At 37.0% G+C, this 16,990-nt stretch overlaps 1 protein-coding gene across 13 annotated transcripts in view; it reads left to right on the top strand.

The window, feature by feature from the left end:
* Positions 1 to 16,990, top strand: part of Cntn5 (contactin 5) — a 1,270,553-nt gene that overhangs the window by 475,710 nt on the left and 777,853 nt on the right. For all 13 annotated transcript variants that reach the window (XR_003947896.1, XR_003947895.1, XM_017313363.2 and 10 more), the window contains one exon: positions 9,907 to 10,030. Coding sequence is in view for 11 of the 13 variants with exons in the window: in XM_017313363.2 (XP_017168852.1) it covers positions 9,976 to 10,030 (55 nt within the window). In the remaining 2 variants the exon portion in view is untranslated. The remainder of the gene's footprint in view (positions 1 to 9,906; positions 10,031 to 16,990) is intronic.

Below are 16,990 nucleotides of genomic sequence, written 5' to 3'. Positions count from 1 at the left end.
GGCTCTTCTGCCTGTTCAGATGCTTGTGATTGGCTGGCAATCAAAGTCTCTTAGGAAAGATGTTTTCACATAAAGCTTTAGTTTTAGAAGCATTTCCATGGCAATTTACTGCTGGAACAGATTAATGTTTATTTCCTTATACCATATTACTCTTATTTTTAAAAGATTAATTTTTAAAATTATGTATATTTACATGTGTCTGTGTTGGGGTATATACATGTGAATTCAAGTACTTATAGAAACCAAAGGGAAATTATTTGGTCCCCTGGAGCTTGAGTCAAGAGAAACTGAGCCACTCCACACAGGAGTTGAGATCTGAGCTCTGGTCCTCTGTGAGAGCAGTAGGCACTCTTAGCCATTAAGAAATCTCTCTACATATATACAAATATATATATATATACATATATATAGTTGGTATGTATTAGAAGTAGACATGACAGCCTGATGTGGGCACTGGAAAATGAACCTCAGGCTCCTCTGTCTCTCTGTCTCTGTCTCTGTCTCTGTCTCAGTCTCTCTCCATATATATATATATATGTGTGTGTGTTATATAAATATACATATATTATTTTTATTTTAAGTATGTGTTTGCTAGGCTGAAGCATATACACATACTTGTGAGTGCCCATAGACCAGAAAATCAGGTGAGAACCCTTTCAGCTTGGTAGCCGGCAGGTATGAGCCACCTGACATGGGTACTGGGAACTGATCTTGGATCATGTGTGGTGCACACATTACATCACTAAGCAATCTCTCCAGCCCACATTCTCACTCTTCCTACCCCATCCCATCACTAAGTGCTCAAATGAAACTCTTATCTTTATAGCTATTTTCCCTTTCTCCCTCTTTCATCCTAATTGACTTGGCATATATTCTTCTTGTATTAGATTGCCCATTTCTTTCCCTGGTCTTACTAATGTTAACATTTATCAGGACTGAAAGTAACAGTTACAGTGTCTTAGATATGAGATAACCCCTAGTGTTCCCTGCATAGAACTCCATGAGGCAGGTCCAGCACATTGCTACTGTCTCCAGCTCCATTTGCTCTTCTTTCCTGGGTTCCCTGCATCTGTCCTACTGAGATTTGTTCTCACCATCTTTATTTCTGCTTCTTATTTCTCAGTCTCAATTTCTTAGCATTTATCAATTCTCCCTATTCATTGTGATAGCATTTCCTGTGTGTTTTTATAATTAGACTGTAGATTTTGTGCTATAAGAGTTATTATTATTATTATTGTTATTATTATTATTTACATTCAAACCAATGGTTTACAACAACATTTTTATTTTACTCTCCCTAGAAAGAGGCTTTCTGGAGAAATAATTCCTTTTGTATCCTGTACTATTGGGTTCTCCTACATAAAGTCCTGTCTCATAGTTTGCAGATTTTATGCTCTTGTCTCAGGACAACCATTGTATCAACATAAAATTAGTCAGAATTTGGAAAACGTCCTACCACTGAGGATTGCCTACAGTTCTGTTTGGTCATTGTCCGAAGAGCTGGCTTTTGTCTCCCTCCTAACTAGTTCACTAACACCTTTAAAATGTTAATATTATTTCATGTAATACCTCAAGAAGGTAGTTAAATACTATGTCCAGTTCACAAATTTCCAGAAAGGGGAACCTGGCCTCAGAAGAACACACAGCTGAAAATGGGATCCCAACACAGCGTTAGAGTTTAAAGGCCCCTTTGAGATGTGCTGCTGTTCTGCCTCTGCTGTGATATCTGTCACCAGATAGAAAACTCACGGAGAATTTTTCCAATTAATTTCTAAACTGCCTCCATTCTGTGTACTATTGAGCAATAAATAGCCATGAGCCATAAATTATAAATGTTATTTGGAGGCTTAGAAAATTAAGGACATTTCTTGAGCCTTGCTGAACCTGTTTCCACAAGGACAGACTGTTGCATTGAAAAGACATAGATTTATAGCAAACAGAAAAATGATCACTAGGCTTATAAACACTAAAAATTCACAGGATGAAGAATATCCACAAATATGCAAACACTGTTAGTTACATCTTTAAGCATGTCATTATGACCTACAACAGCCATGTTTCTTCCAGGGACATGCAGTACTGTAACTCAGTCTGGCTAAGTGTGAAAGCCTGTCCCTTCTGACACTGTTACATGGGCCTCACAGGATATATATGATCACACACAGATGAAGACAAGCATACATCCTGGCTTTCATTTCTTCTGTCTTCCAAGCTATATTTTATTATCTTCTGTTTTACACAGGTGCACTAAACTGGAGAGCTTCAAGGTCATACAGGACACAACTTCCCTTCAAAACACATTAATTCCCTCTGTGAGTCCTATGCTCTCCTTACTAAAACTTTAAGAAATGTTTTCCAGGCAAAAGGGATTTGAGCTTTGAACTGAGGAAAGGGTCATGATTAAGATGTTCATTGAGTCCTCAGAAAAAGATGCTTCGTGGTTCACTAGCTTCACTAACATGGGTGTCCACACTGCCTTGGCTTGGGGAAATTGGAGAAGCATTGCCATTTCGCCTCCATGGATGGGAGCTTAATTTAACAGATATGTAACATTCGTTTCCTACCCAGGGGTGAAATAATCCAGAATGTTAATAGGTCACCTTGCTCACTACCAGTTCATAACTTAGTAAACTGCTAGATTTCAAGATTGACTGTGTCTGCTGTTAGCCTGGTTCTCCATGGTACTGGAGAAATATGACTTAAGTAACACTGTGGTGATAATACACAGACCAATGAGTTCCCAGGAACAAGGTAGAGGCTTTAAAATACATATTAAGTGCCCAGTGCTTAGACACACTCAGCACAAGTGATGTGAAAAGTTCTGTAGTATTAGGAAGGTAGGAGAACTGTAATCAGTAACAAGCACCTCTCAAGGCCAGTGTGGTTGCCGGTAATGACTCTGGAATTAAAATTACTTAATCCCATCCTGGAGTTTCTTCCCCATCTTTTCTTTATGGATAAAAGACACACACAGCCTTTATGTTTACAATAAGCCTTAAAGAGCACAAAAGCTGGGCAGATACGTACTCTCTGTTCTATTAGAATCTACTTTCCTATTGATAACCCCAAATTATTACTTACTACTTACTATGTTTCATCTCGGCTGCTCTTAAGTCCAATTGGCCAGCCCTCAGGCCACATTTTTATGGCTCACCTAACTTATGGCAACTTCTTCCTTCTCCACCTTCTCCTCACCCTCCTCATTATCCTCTGACTCCAAGCCCAGTAAACCTAAACCCCATCTATGTCTCTTCTGCCCAGCTATTGGGTAATATCAAGGAAATAAATATCCAAGGAAATAAACCAATTATTAATTCATAAGTATATGTGTTTCTAATAGAAAAATATTAGTTCCTGATATACTTGTGTCCCATTTATTATGAAACAGAATTTAATTTTAAACAACTTTCATACTTGGCTCAAATTGGAATGGATACTTTAAGAAAATAAAATGTAATAAGCAACCGTCATTGCTGCAGTGATGATCTCACGAGGGTGGCTGTGCTTCTTTCAGACTTCAATATGGTTACCGTTAGAGACAAACGCATATGAAAAGCCATGTCCTTAAAGGATATTTTCAATGCATCAGGTAGAACATGAAGCTTTTGTTCTTTTACACACTTTTCATACATATATAATATTATAGAATGTTTTATGTCACATTTGCTGAGTTTTTCTAAGCATACTAATAAGATCTGTCCAACCTAGTTTTAACAGATTTTCCATTTTTCCTAAATAGAGTTGTAATGTTGAAAAGAAAATTCTCCAATCTAACCTCTTCTTGATCAAGTATAGAAATGTTGATGGTTTGGATTAGCCAAAAACCACAAAAACTAAGAAACTAAACATAATACTGTAAATGTCAATTTCAGATATTATATAGTCTACCAAATGTTCTTTCAGTGAAAAGGGCAACAGAATTTTAAAAAAAAATTGCTTAATGTAAAACTAAAAATGAATAACTGACTTACAATTTTTAGAGTAGAATGCAAGTCCAAAGAAAGAACTAGTTGGTTCAAAAGCAAAACAAAAGCCTCTGTGAATCTGTCCCTCAATACACTGTCAAAGCACACAGTCATTTCTCATGTCCCGACCACTATCAAGAGACTTTTGAGTTGTATATAATTTGTATTCTACAGTATCATATAATTTTTACATAAGATGGTCATATTTCCTCAAATGAATTGGCATAATCAGGGAAGAAAAGCTTCATTTATATTTATTTTTAATTATGTATATATGATGCAGGAATAGGGCATCAGATTTTCTGGAACCAGAGTTACTTAAAGTTGTTGATTTCCTGACCTGCATACTGGGAATAAAACCCCAGGAGTTTGTGGGATCAGAACATACTCTTAGCCTCTGAGACATCTCTCTAGCCCCAAGAAACTTTATTTCTGTGTAGTTAAGATTAGTGAACAAACAAAAGTTACATTGTCATCAGAGATGAGTTCAGAAGTATTTTCCATTATTTTTGGCTCATTTGGCAGCAGTTGTACTATCAGTTGAGCATCTCTCAAATGTTCTTGTTGTTGTGGACTCTGGTCTGAGATGAGATTATTGAAGGTGGTGAAGGTCTATCCCATCTTAACTAGCTCTCTAAACCAAAATAAATTATTTATATCAGTAAGAAACATACTGCATAATTTATAATGCTTAACACATGTTATTGTGTAAATATGAGATTGATTTGTTTTTACATTTTGGTATTCCTCTTCCAAATGTTTTTCTAACTAAAGTCAACAATTTGTTCAGTAATTATTATCTAAAAACATTAATTGTTTTTTTTCTAAATATCTTTTATTCTTTTAGGTACCAGGTCTGTAAAGATGAACAAGACAAATGCATTTGCTTTTATCAATATGATATTTAAGTAGGAGGGAAAGACTGAATAAATAGCAAAGCAACCTTGGGCATTAACTGAAAAGAATATGGCAGGTGGAGGGCCTATAACGTGAAGAGAAGACACATTGTTGTTTTAAGGAAACAAAAGGAGGCTTCTGGAAGGAACTGTCTTCAACAAATTAAAGCTGAAAATAGGAATAAAAGAGTCCATAGAGGGGACACAGACTGCTTCATGAGCCCTAGTGCAGGAAGGTGGGGGGAGCCTAGGATCCTGTAAAATCAAGTCAGAAGGTTAGACAGCAGTCAGACTGTCTATGGCCTTGCAACTATAAAGCAGTTTTATGTTTCTTCCTAAGAATAAAACAGAAAACCAGAGATATGATACAGCCTGAAACATCTTGAGCTATAACCTATAGAACTGAGCTTCTGGGCTAATATCCACTTATCAGTGAGTACATACCATGTATGTTCTTTTGTGATTGGGTTACCTCACTCAGGATGATATTTTCAAGTTCCATCCATTTGCCTAAGAATTTCATGAAGTAATTGTTTTTAATAGCTGAGTAATATTCCATTGTGTAAAAGTACCACATTTTCTGTATTCATTCCTCTGTTGAAGGACATCTGGGTTCTTTCAAGCTTGTGGCTACTATAAATGAGACTGCTATGATCATAGTGGAGCATATGTCCTTGTTATATGTTGGAGCATCTTCTGGGTATGTGCCCAGGAGTGGCATATCTGGGTCCTCAGGTAATACTATGTCCAGTTTTCTGAAGAACCACCAGACAATTTCCAGAGTGGTTGTAGCACTTTGTAAACCCCCCCAAAATGGAGGTGTGTTATCTTTCTCCACAACCGCAGCAGCATCTGCTGTCAACTGTGTTTTTGATCTTAGCCATTCTGACTGGTGTGAAAGGGTATCTCAGGGTTGTTTTGGTTGAATTTCCCTGATGACTAAGCATGTTGGACATTTCTTTAGGTGCTTCTTAGCCATTCAATATTCCTTGGTTGGAAGTTCTTTGTTTAGCTCTATAGCCCATTTTTAATAGTGTTATTTGGTCCTCTGGAGTCTTACTTCTTGAGTTCTTTGTATACATTTGATAGTATCCTTTTATTGAATGTACGGTTGGTAAAGATCTTCTTCCAATCTGTTGGTTGCTGTTTTGTCCTATTGACAGTGTCCTTTGCCTTACAGAAGCTTTGTAATTTTATGAGATCCCGTTTGTCAATTCTTGATCTTGGAACATAAGTAATTGGTGTTCTATTCAAATCCCCCCGTGTCCATGTGTTCTAGACTCTTCCCCACTTTCTTTTCTATTACTTTCAGTGTATCTGGTTTTATGTGGAGGTAATTGATCCACTTAGACTTGAGCTTTGTACAAGGACATAAGAAAGGATCAATTTGCATTTTTCTGCATGCTAACCACAAGTTAAACCATTGCCATTTGTTGAAAATACTGCCTCTTTTTTCCACGGATGGTTTTAGCTCCTTTGTCAAAGATATAGTGAACGTAGCCAGTGCCTGGCAAATACAGAGGTGTATGCTCTCAGCCAACCATTGGACTGAGCACAAAGTTCCCAATGAAGGATCTAGAGAAAGGACCAGGACTGAAGGAAGCAAAGGGGTTTGCATTTCCTTAGGAGGAACAACAATATGAACCAAGAAGTACCCTCTATATCTCCCAGGGACCAAAACACTAACCAAAGAGTACACAAGGGGAGAATCCATGGTTCCAGCTGCATATGTAGCAGAGGATAGTCTTGTTGGACATAAATAGGAGAAGAGGCCCTTGGTCCTGAGGAAACTTAATGCCCCAGTGTAGGGGAATGCCAGGACAGAGAAGTGGGAGTGGGTGCGTTGGTGAGCAGGGGGAGTGGGAGAGGGGGGAGGGGAATTTTGGAGGGTAAACCAGGAAAGGGAATAACATTTGAAATGTAAGTAAAATATCTAATAAAAAATATAAAGTTAAAAATAATTAAATAAAAGAAGTGGTTTTCCAGCTCCTGGATTTTAAATATAACAGGTGTGCAGGTGCTTGTTATGGAGAACTGCAACACATTCTCATAAAAGCATGACTTTTTCCAATGTTTTCAAGTTAGTAAATGTGGCTTTCCAGTCTCTCACTGCACAGCAATATAATGTACTGACTGTCCATCACGGAGAAGGCATTTCCTAATGTACACTCTTCCACTTAGCTTCCAGAGCATGTATTCAGTAATGATAATTTAATTTGGCATCTAGCATGGACTTAATATACTTCTGATAAGTTATCTTGGTTTTTTTAAAAGTTTTCTTAGGGTAGTTTAAGTCGTAAGATAATTGTTTTTAAGAAAAATCTTGTAAATGCTTTACATTTTTAGAATCTTATAATTTATTACACTTTTAACTTTCTTCAAACACAAAGAAAATATAACCAAGAAAAGAAAACAGGAAGAGTCAAATTAGATATCTTTTAAGGAATGCATTTAAAAGAACTATGATTTTGATAATTTAAAGCCCCATGAATAAAATATTGCTCCCTCATAATGAGCGCGCGCACACACACACACACACACACACACACACACACATACACACTTTATTAGAAGACCCTTTAATACAAAACAAATTCTTTGTTATCAAATTCAGTTTACCAAAATTACATTTTATAGGAAAAAAGGTATAATAATTCTTTATATACAACACTATAGGCTTTACAACTTTCCTGCTGTTTTGATTTTTAAATGTGTTTTCTTCTATGTTCTATGTGCAGGCATGCTAGTGAAGGGTTTCCTGTGGACATTGTCAGGGGGCAGCCTGTAGATCCTGCAGTACCATTTGCATTTGATGAAGATGAATAGTAAAAAATAGAGGATGTTAGAACATTGATATGAGCAATTCTGAGGACCTGGAATGGAGTGGAAATTTGCCAAAATCAATTCAGCAAAACCTGTTGCCTTCTCAAAAAAAGAAAATCATTCATATCATGAAATAAGTGTGACAATTCAAAGTGTACAATCTTCACTAATAATTGTTAGAATTCCAGTGACTCCCATTCCATTTCCCCATCATTGTGATCTATTGAGTTTTCTTTCTTTTTGGGAAACATATTATTTATAATTTAAATAGAAATTAAATAACAAAATGGTTTTATATCTTAAAATTTACCTATGTCTTCTTTAATATGTACTTCACATTTTATTTTTTATGATATTTACTCATAAAAAGATGATAGAATGTTCCTTTTATTGTCAGGGTCAGGTATAAAGTAATTCATGATTATTCACACTTAACTTTCTTCTTATTTCGATTACTTATTAAACTTAGACTTCAAATATAAATAAAATGAAAAATAACTGTTTCAGAGAGAAAATTTAACAAGAGATTCTATTCATTTATCTCTATTAAATTATAACGTAGTTAGGGGGGATTGCATGTCTATATTTGAGGATATTTCCCAAAAGAGAGACAACCTCAAACTTAAAGTCCATAATGAAAAACCTACATCAAGAAAACATTTATGTGCTGGGCAGCGGTGGCACAGTCCTTTAATCCCAGCACTTGGAAGACAGAGACGGGCAGATTTCTGAGTATGATGCCAGCCTGGTCTACAGAGTGAGTACCAAGACAGGCAGCGCTACACAGAGAAACCCTGTCCCGAAAAACCAAGAAAAGAAGAAGAAGAAGAAGAAGAAGAAGAAGAAGAGGAGGAGGAGGAGGAGGAGGAGGAGGAGGAGGAGGAAGAAAGAGGAAGAGGACAAAGGGAGAGAGAGAGAGAGAGAGAGAGAGAGAGAGAGAGAGAGAGAGAGAGAGAGAGAGAGAGGAGAACAGTTATGTAAAAACCATCAGAGTACTATCCAACTGCTTCTTACCCTAATAGAGACTTGACCAGAAGTGTTATGTCTGACACCTGAATCTGCAGCTTAGTAACCGTGGGAGGCACACTGGTCAAGTTTTTGCAGAAAGTTTGACTTTAGTGTTTTACCTTTCTTTCATGTTTATTCTGCCTTTCGGTACAGAAACAGAAACTGAGAGATATCAATGTGCTATTCTGCTTATTGTTATAAAAATAGCATTACAAAAATATTAAATATTCATGAAAATCCTTATTTCCCTCAGGTTCTGGCTAGCAAAGGATGCTATGAGATATTAAGCACCGAAGGAGGGAACTGTAACACACTACAGATAATCACTAGAGTTATCAACAAAGGCAGTTGATATTAATAATTAAATGAGACTGTCCCCTGTGGAGGTTTCCATGAGCTCCAGGCATGGTGTGTAAACTGGTCATTACTTTCTTTCTAGAACAGGAGTGTGCTTTAATGGATCCTGTGTTTCACTCCTTTTTTCATGTCAAATAATTTGTCTGGTGTAATATATAATTATACACACTCTGTGAGGAAAACTCATCTCTTTTAGACCTCATTGGTTTTATGGTCTGCAACAGAATATTCAACAGAAGCAAATATGGACAGTTTATCCATTTTCTGAAGTTCCATGTTACACCTTAATTGAATAGTAGCAGAATTTATTTTATTATCTTTATTAGGTGTGCTGGCTACTTTTATGTCAACTTGACATAATCTGAAGTCATTATGAAATTGGGACCCTCAAACTGAGAAAAATTCTCTACCAATAAGCCTGTGTGCAAATATGTACTTCATTTCTTGATTGATGTTTGATATATGAGAAGCTACTTCACTGTGGGCAGTGCCACCCTGGGTAGGCTGTCCAGTATGCTATAAGCAATAGGGCGGGACAAGCCATGGGACAAGTCAGTAAGCAGCATCCCCCATTGGTTCTGCACTAGATCCTGCCCCCAGGCTTCTAGCCTGAGTTCCTGCCCTGATTTTCCCAAATGATGAAGTTATGAAATGTAAGTTATACGATGATATAAATCCTTTCCCTCAAGTTGATTTTTGTCTTGGTGTTTTTTCACAGAAGTAAATAATAATAATAATAATAATAATAACTAAGACAACAGAAACACTACCTGTGCACTTAAAGTTCTGGGTAATGATATGAGATTTTGCAGGGAAGCAGGCTTCTCTGTTTTTGAAACCTGTGTCTGTCTCAACAGGATTTTTGTCAATGAGGAAACGTCAGTAGTAATCACCATCCGGGATCCAGGAGCGGCCTGTGACTAAGCATGGCTTCCTGTTGGAGACTCATTCTGTTCCTGTCTGTCACCAGGTGGCTTTCAGGTAAAATGCAATCAAAAGTATTTGGTTGTAATTAAGTCTCAGTTAAGAAAACTGTATGAAGATCTCCTCCACAGGTTTTCTTATGCCAGTTATAATTTATACCAATACTGATATTGTTAAGCAGAACTAAACAACCTTGCCAACACTGCAAAAAAAATCATAAAACTCAATAATGAGGTACATAATAAAAATAATGAATAGGTACCTATTTTATTGACTTTCACCTTTTATCATTATTAGCCTTCAGAAGCTTTTGATAATGTATACAAGTGTAACTATGTAATATAAAATATCCCCTGTCAAACAGGAATATTTTGCTTTATTTTACACATATACATAAACAAACACACACACAGATTCTTATTTTTAAGCATTTGTATTCTTTATGTTTGTGTGTATGTGTGTGTGCGCTTACATATATACAAACATGAAAGCACAATATACAACAGTCTGCATGTGGAGGTATGAAAAAAATCTGCAGGAATTTGTATTCTTCCTTCATTCTGTGGGTTCCAGTGACCAAATGCAGGTCATCAGGTTTGGTGAAAATTGCCTGTACCCACTGAGTCCCTTTACTAACAGTGCTCTATATAACATTTTTCTTTTTCTTTTATTAATTAATTAATTTTTTACACTCCATATTCCATTATCTGCCCCTCATCTACCCTCCTTCCCACCCTCCTGTCTCCATGTGAAAGCTCCCACCCAACAGCCCACCTGACCTCTAAACTCCCTAGGGCCTCCAGTCTCTTCAGGGTTTGGTGCATCATCTCTGAATGAACACAGACCAGGCAGTCCTCTACTTTATGTGTGCTGGTGGCCCATATCAGCTGATATATGCTGCCTGTTTGGTGGTCCAGTGTTTGAGAGATCTTTGAGTCCAGATTAATTGAGACTGCTGGTGCTCCTACAGGGTCACCCTTCTCCTCTGCTTCTTTCAGCCTTCCCTAATTAGACAACAGGGGCCAGCTGCTTCTGTCCATTGGTTGGGTGAAAATATCTGCATCTGACTCATTCACCTGCTTGTTGGGTCTTCTGGAGTACGGTCATGCTAGGTCCCTTTTTGTTAGTGATCTATAGACTCAGTAATAGTGTCAGGCCTTGGGGCCTCCCCTTGAGCTGGATTCCACTTTGGGCCTGTCACTGGACCTTCTTTTCCTCAGGCTCCTCTCTATTTCCATCCCTGTAATTCTTTCAGAAAGGAAGAATTATGGGTCAGAGTTGTGACTGTGGGATGGCAACCTCATCCCTCACTGGATGACCTGTCTGCCTGCTGGAGGTGGGCTCTATAAGTTCCCTCTCCCTGTTGGACATATCATCTAAGGTCCCTCCCTTTGAGTCCTGAGAGTCTCTCACCTCCCAAGTCTCTAGTGCATTCTGGAGTGTTACCCCAACTTCCTAACTCCTGAGGTTGCCTGTTTCCATTCTTATATTAACAGATTTATTTATTTATCAAAGCCTTTTGACTTTGCATTGGTTTTATCTGTTGGTGGAACCATAGAAGATCTTTAATTATGAAAAATTGCTATTTTGAACAAAAATCTCTTCCAAATTAAATCTGAAATGCCCAGGCTTATTTATTTAAGGAGTTTGTGGAAATCAAGTATTGTGATTTCAGTAGAAAGCAAATTATATTGAGAAGGTGATTAAATTAAACTCAATGTTTTTACTGTAAATAAAGTTTGGGGGGCTTATAAAATGTAAGTCTGAAAATACATGGGTGCTGTCATTTTAGAAAAAAATTAAATTATTTATAAACCTATTTCTAACATCTAAATTATTCCAAATAGTTTGAGAAGAATTAGTATTAATGCAAATATTGTCCATGTAATATACACATGTACTGCTTAGTGTATGGAACCATGAATTATAAAGCTTTATACACAAACACTTATCTTCCATGTACTGCCATGCATTCACTATGTGATGAAAGTGTCTCATTGACTCCATAGACTGTTTTTGTGCATCAAGAATCAAGTGTTCTCCTAACATGATCACATTTTGTGTGTTACAGTGTTACCTGAAGAAAAGTGCAAACTGTCAAACAGGACAGGCAGGAGATTAAACCTACTGAGAAGTAAATATAACCTCCTCTTACAATTATTGAGCTATAGTTTTCCTAGCAATTATACAATAGATTTCAGTCTTCTCACCAGTTCTCCATCCGTGTAACACCTCCCATGAATATACATAGTATGTGACTGTTTTAACACCCCAGATCTCAATAAGAAAGTGCTCCAAATGTGCTAGTCTGAAATCTGAAGCCATTTCTATATGTAAAGAGATAAATTTGACATTTCACTTCTATAAATCAATATGTGCTAAGGTGTAATCATTAAATATACTTGAATATGTATACATGTTTCTGAAATGTATATGTAGAAGCCTTTCACCTCAATACCAGTAATTGATTAGCAACAAAACAACCACACATTATTTACTCATTTATCCGTAATATTATTTTTGTAAACATTGCTTATTAAACAGCGAGTATAAGGAAGAAATGTGAAGGCTGGGCCTGTCTGCAGAAGATGGAGAAGCTAGTGTGGAACCTTGAAAAATGTCTATCAAAGATTCTGGTCATTAAGTGAAAAGCATGGTTCATAAATATCCTAATCATGTAAGAAGTGAGTCTTCAGAAAGCTGTTTCCACCTGGTTTTGTCTGTTCAATCTTACCCCCTGTGGTGAATTCAGTGTTTTCCCTGTGTCTTCTCAGTACCCTTGCCTGTTTCAACTATGAACTCTCTGTTGTTTTCATGTGTAAGTTAACAATGCTGAAGGTCAGAAATAATAGTTAAAGTTACTCTCTCTTGAACTCACCCAACAATAGAGTTTTCCGAGTAAATACTTCCTTCAATGAGGCTGTACCCCGTTTTTTTGGAAATGCAAATATACCATGTCTTGCTTGGGGGTCTGTGATTTCTACCTCTCATATTCTTGTGCATATCAAGTTGTCATTGACAGTAGAATAAATCAAACACTGGAGGCATTTAAACTTCTTCACCATATCTGCATTTAATCCGGAGCAAATATAGCAGGTACTTTATACTAAGTTAACTTAATCTCCCTGTAGACACGGTTTTAGGAGAAAACCTAATAGCTACTAGAAAGGATTGTTCAGGGATGCTTATATTTGAAGTCTTCACTGTGGTCTAAAGACAATGCAGTCATGAGAGGTTCTGCCAGTGGCTCACAAATACAGAGGCAGATGCTCACAACCATTCATTGGACTGAGTATATGATCCACAATAAAGGAGCTAGAGAAAGGATTCAAGGAGCTGAAGGGGTTTGCAGCTCCATAGGAGGAACAATAATATGAGCTAACCAGTACCCCCAGAGCTCCCAGAGACTAAGCCACCAACCAAAGAGCACACATGGTGGGACTCATGGCTCAAGCTGCATATGCAGCAGAAGATGTCCCAGTAGGACATCAATGGGCATGGGCGGAGAGGTTCTTGGTCCTATGAAGGCTTTATGCCCCAGTGTGGAAAATGCCAGTGCAAGAATGCAGGAGTGGGTGGGTTGCTGAGCAGGGTGAGGGAGGGCATAGGGGGAGGGTGTTTTTCTGGTGAGGAAGCCAGGAAAGGGGATAACATTTGAAATGTAAATAAAGAAAATATCCAAGAAAAAAAAAAGACAAGGCATTTACTTGATATCTGATATTTAATCGTTTCCTATATTTATGTCACTGTTTTATTATTTCCTGTATTGTTTTTTAGTGTTCTTGGTGAGATACAAGTGTCACTTTGTGGGGAATGCTTAACACATTGATTGTTAGGATAGAGGTGACAGTGATGAAGCTATGTGCCAAGTGCATGTTTAAGGTGATTGGTGCTCCTTGAATCAGAAAGAATGACTAAAGGCAAGAGATAAAACCCTAGAGTTTTATTTCATATGTCCTTTTCCAAGTGGCTGGACCATCCTGGGTGTACTTCCTTGAGAAATATGAAAGAACTATTACACAGCTCAGCCTTGTTTGAAAACTGGCTTTTTCTAGAGGAAAGACTTTTCATTGGACTCATGCCCTTATATTGAAATCAGATCTGTAAGTGTAGCAAGATATAATAACATGTCAGAATTAACATAATAACTAAAACTGCAGGTGCCACTCAGGCTTATTGTTCATCTATTCTCATTAAACTTGCAAAATGGCTCCATCATTTAGAAGAACGTCATAATATTTTTACAAATCCAATTTTTCTTACCCTAGGACCAAGCAAGTCCTGTTTTCTTGACTAGATGTTTACCTAGCTGGTTAGAAAATGTGAAAAGTAGTTATATGTAAATTAGAAAACAAAAGAAAATTCATATATACCTGTATATAAGAGCATTATTAATATCAATTAATAATTAAATAATGATGAATGCTTTAACTTCAAGTTTATAATAATAATTTTACACAATTAAACTTTAATGAATTGGTAGGCTAGGCATATTTTCAGGTGAGAGTGTATGGACCCAACATGTAGGAAGTCCAGGTTTGGATGCCAGTAGAACATAAACTGGATATAGTAATATATATCTATAATCCGAGCCCCTAGGATGTAAAGAGAGGGGAGATCAGAAGTTCGAGGTTGTCTTGGGCTACAAAATGGGTTTGAGACCAGACTGAGCTACAGAAAAAACATTCTCAATGATAATAGCACCAACAATAATAATGACTCCAAAGAGGAAACTATAAAAACGTTGTCTTTCATACATGAATGAACAAGCAGTGGGCTACCTAAATAATGGAACATGATTCAATGATAAAAGAAATGATGTGCAAATGTCATAGACTCATGACTTTACATGCACACTGCTAAATAGAAGAAGCTATTCTGCAGATAGCATGTACTCTATGGTTCTAGTTACATACCTGAGAAGGGAAACGGTGTGATAAGAACATGGATCATCAGGAGAGAGGCTGAGTGGGTGTCAAAGGTACAAATGAAGCAATTATCATTTTGAATGCCACGAGAAAGCACTCTCTATGGACCAGATACTAAATCACTGTGTGGCATGGTTATCAAAACCATAGAGAATGTAAATCGTAGAGTGAACATTAATATATGCAAATTAAATTTAAAAATGTAGGAAGTCATAGGCTCCCTAAACTATTTCTAGACTATCACAAGGAATCAAATCATATATTACCCATTTAAAAGCCAACTTCAGTTGGGGGCAGTATTACATTTAAAAATGTTGGAAATGAGCTATAAAACTAAAGGCAAACCATATTTTGTTTCTGCACAGTTCTCTGTTTAATAACGTTGTTTCCCAGTGTGCTGTGCTAATATCATGTTTCTAAGGAACCAAGTTAAAGGAGGCAGATGATGAAGCTGGGCTTATACCTATAGGTGTGGAAGGTTTATCAGAATTACCCATGTGGTAGTGGTTTAGAGCTGTTGAATGCATTGCTAGGCTCACATATGTTCATATATGTTATAAACAAACACAAATGCTTCCATACACAAATACAGATATATAGATATATAGATGATATAGATATAGCTGTTATATTTCAGCCATCCTAGAAGACATGATGCAGTGCATTCCTGTAGAAATGGCACATAAAGTGTCAAGATCTTTCCTTTTATTAAGTTTGCTCTTGAAGGAACAAGGGATATTTCAGAAATGACTGATTATAGGACTGCAGCAGGAAATGTCCTATATAAATCATTTTAGAGTATCTCTTGTGTCTGAAAACATGGAAGTACTAGGGCAAATAATACTACTGAGGAAGAGGGGGGTGGTGCTCCAGGAGATGGCTCAGCAGGTAAAATATTTGCTGTGTGTGAGTTCAGATTCCCAAGAACACACAAATAGCTAGACACCTGATACTTGTCTGTACTTTGAGGTCCATTGTGGCAAGATGAGAGAGGAATAGGAAAGCCCTGGAATTTGGGGATCGTTTAACTTGGCACAGGCATTGGCAACAGAGACCCTGTGTCAAATAAGGTGGAAGTGAGCACTGGCACCCAAGGCTGTCCTCTGACCTCCCCAGAGCTGCCGACATTCATTCACAGGATACACGCACATGCACACGCACGCACATACACACATGCACTTCAATTTTTTTTTTTAATTTTATAATGAAATATATTAAGGATAATATGACACAAACCAAAAAATGTCCCCAAATTAAAAACTCATATATTTCAGCCACAAATTAAATTCAAAATCATCCCACTATAGCTGAAAGAAGAAAATAAATACCCATGAGTCTACCTTAGGGTATATAAAATGTTAAATAAATAATGAACCAGGCAAATGGAGAAATCTTTCTGAAGATGAACGTCAGTCAAATAGTTTGTGGAAATGCTCTGTCCTTGAGGAGGTGCTGCTTAAATTTTCCTTTCCTTAAGTGTGCAATTTGCTTGGGAAATTTTCTCAATGAAATAGATATGATATTTCCCCATTGATTCCACATCCAGTCTAGTTGTCTATGCGACCAAGCATCATCTGAGGAATCAGTTTCTAACCTTTCCTCATTGAGTAAACTGTGGTATAAAAAACTGTGAGAGAGAGACACATTTAATTTGCTATTGTAGATAGAATCACACATGTGATAAAAATAATGTTGTATGAAATCTAAGAAAACTGTAATAAAGTTTTCTCAGAAGTCTCCATTGGGGACTGTGGCTGTGAAAGATGAAAGTATATGGAACCCTAAAAAACACCTTTCACATCTGGGTTATTTTGAGCTGGTTTTTTTTTTTTTTTTTTTTTGCTTTTTTTTTTTTTTTTTTTGAGACACTTCAGACATGAGTGACTCAGCAAAATTACCTTTTAGTAAGGTAAATTTCCATTTGTAAAATGTGCCTCTGTAATCATGTCTCCTTGTCTTTACCAGAAAGTAAAAAGTAATCTGATAGGGGAAGACAAAGAACAGAAAAAAAAGAAAATTTGGAAAAGTATGTATAGCATAGCTACAATTCCCTTGTGTATGTTCAAGTACATGGACTCTTTTCTATTGT

Source organism: Mus musculus, chromosome 9 (genome assembly GCF_000001635.26).
Source record: "Mus musculus strain C57BL/6J chromosome 9, GRCm38.p6 C57BL/6J".
NCBI classification, from domain to species: Eukaryota; Metazoa; Chordata; class Mammalia; order Rodentia; family Muridae; genus Mus; species Mus musculus.
This window is presented reverse-complemented; position numbering and strand designations above follow the sequence as displayed.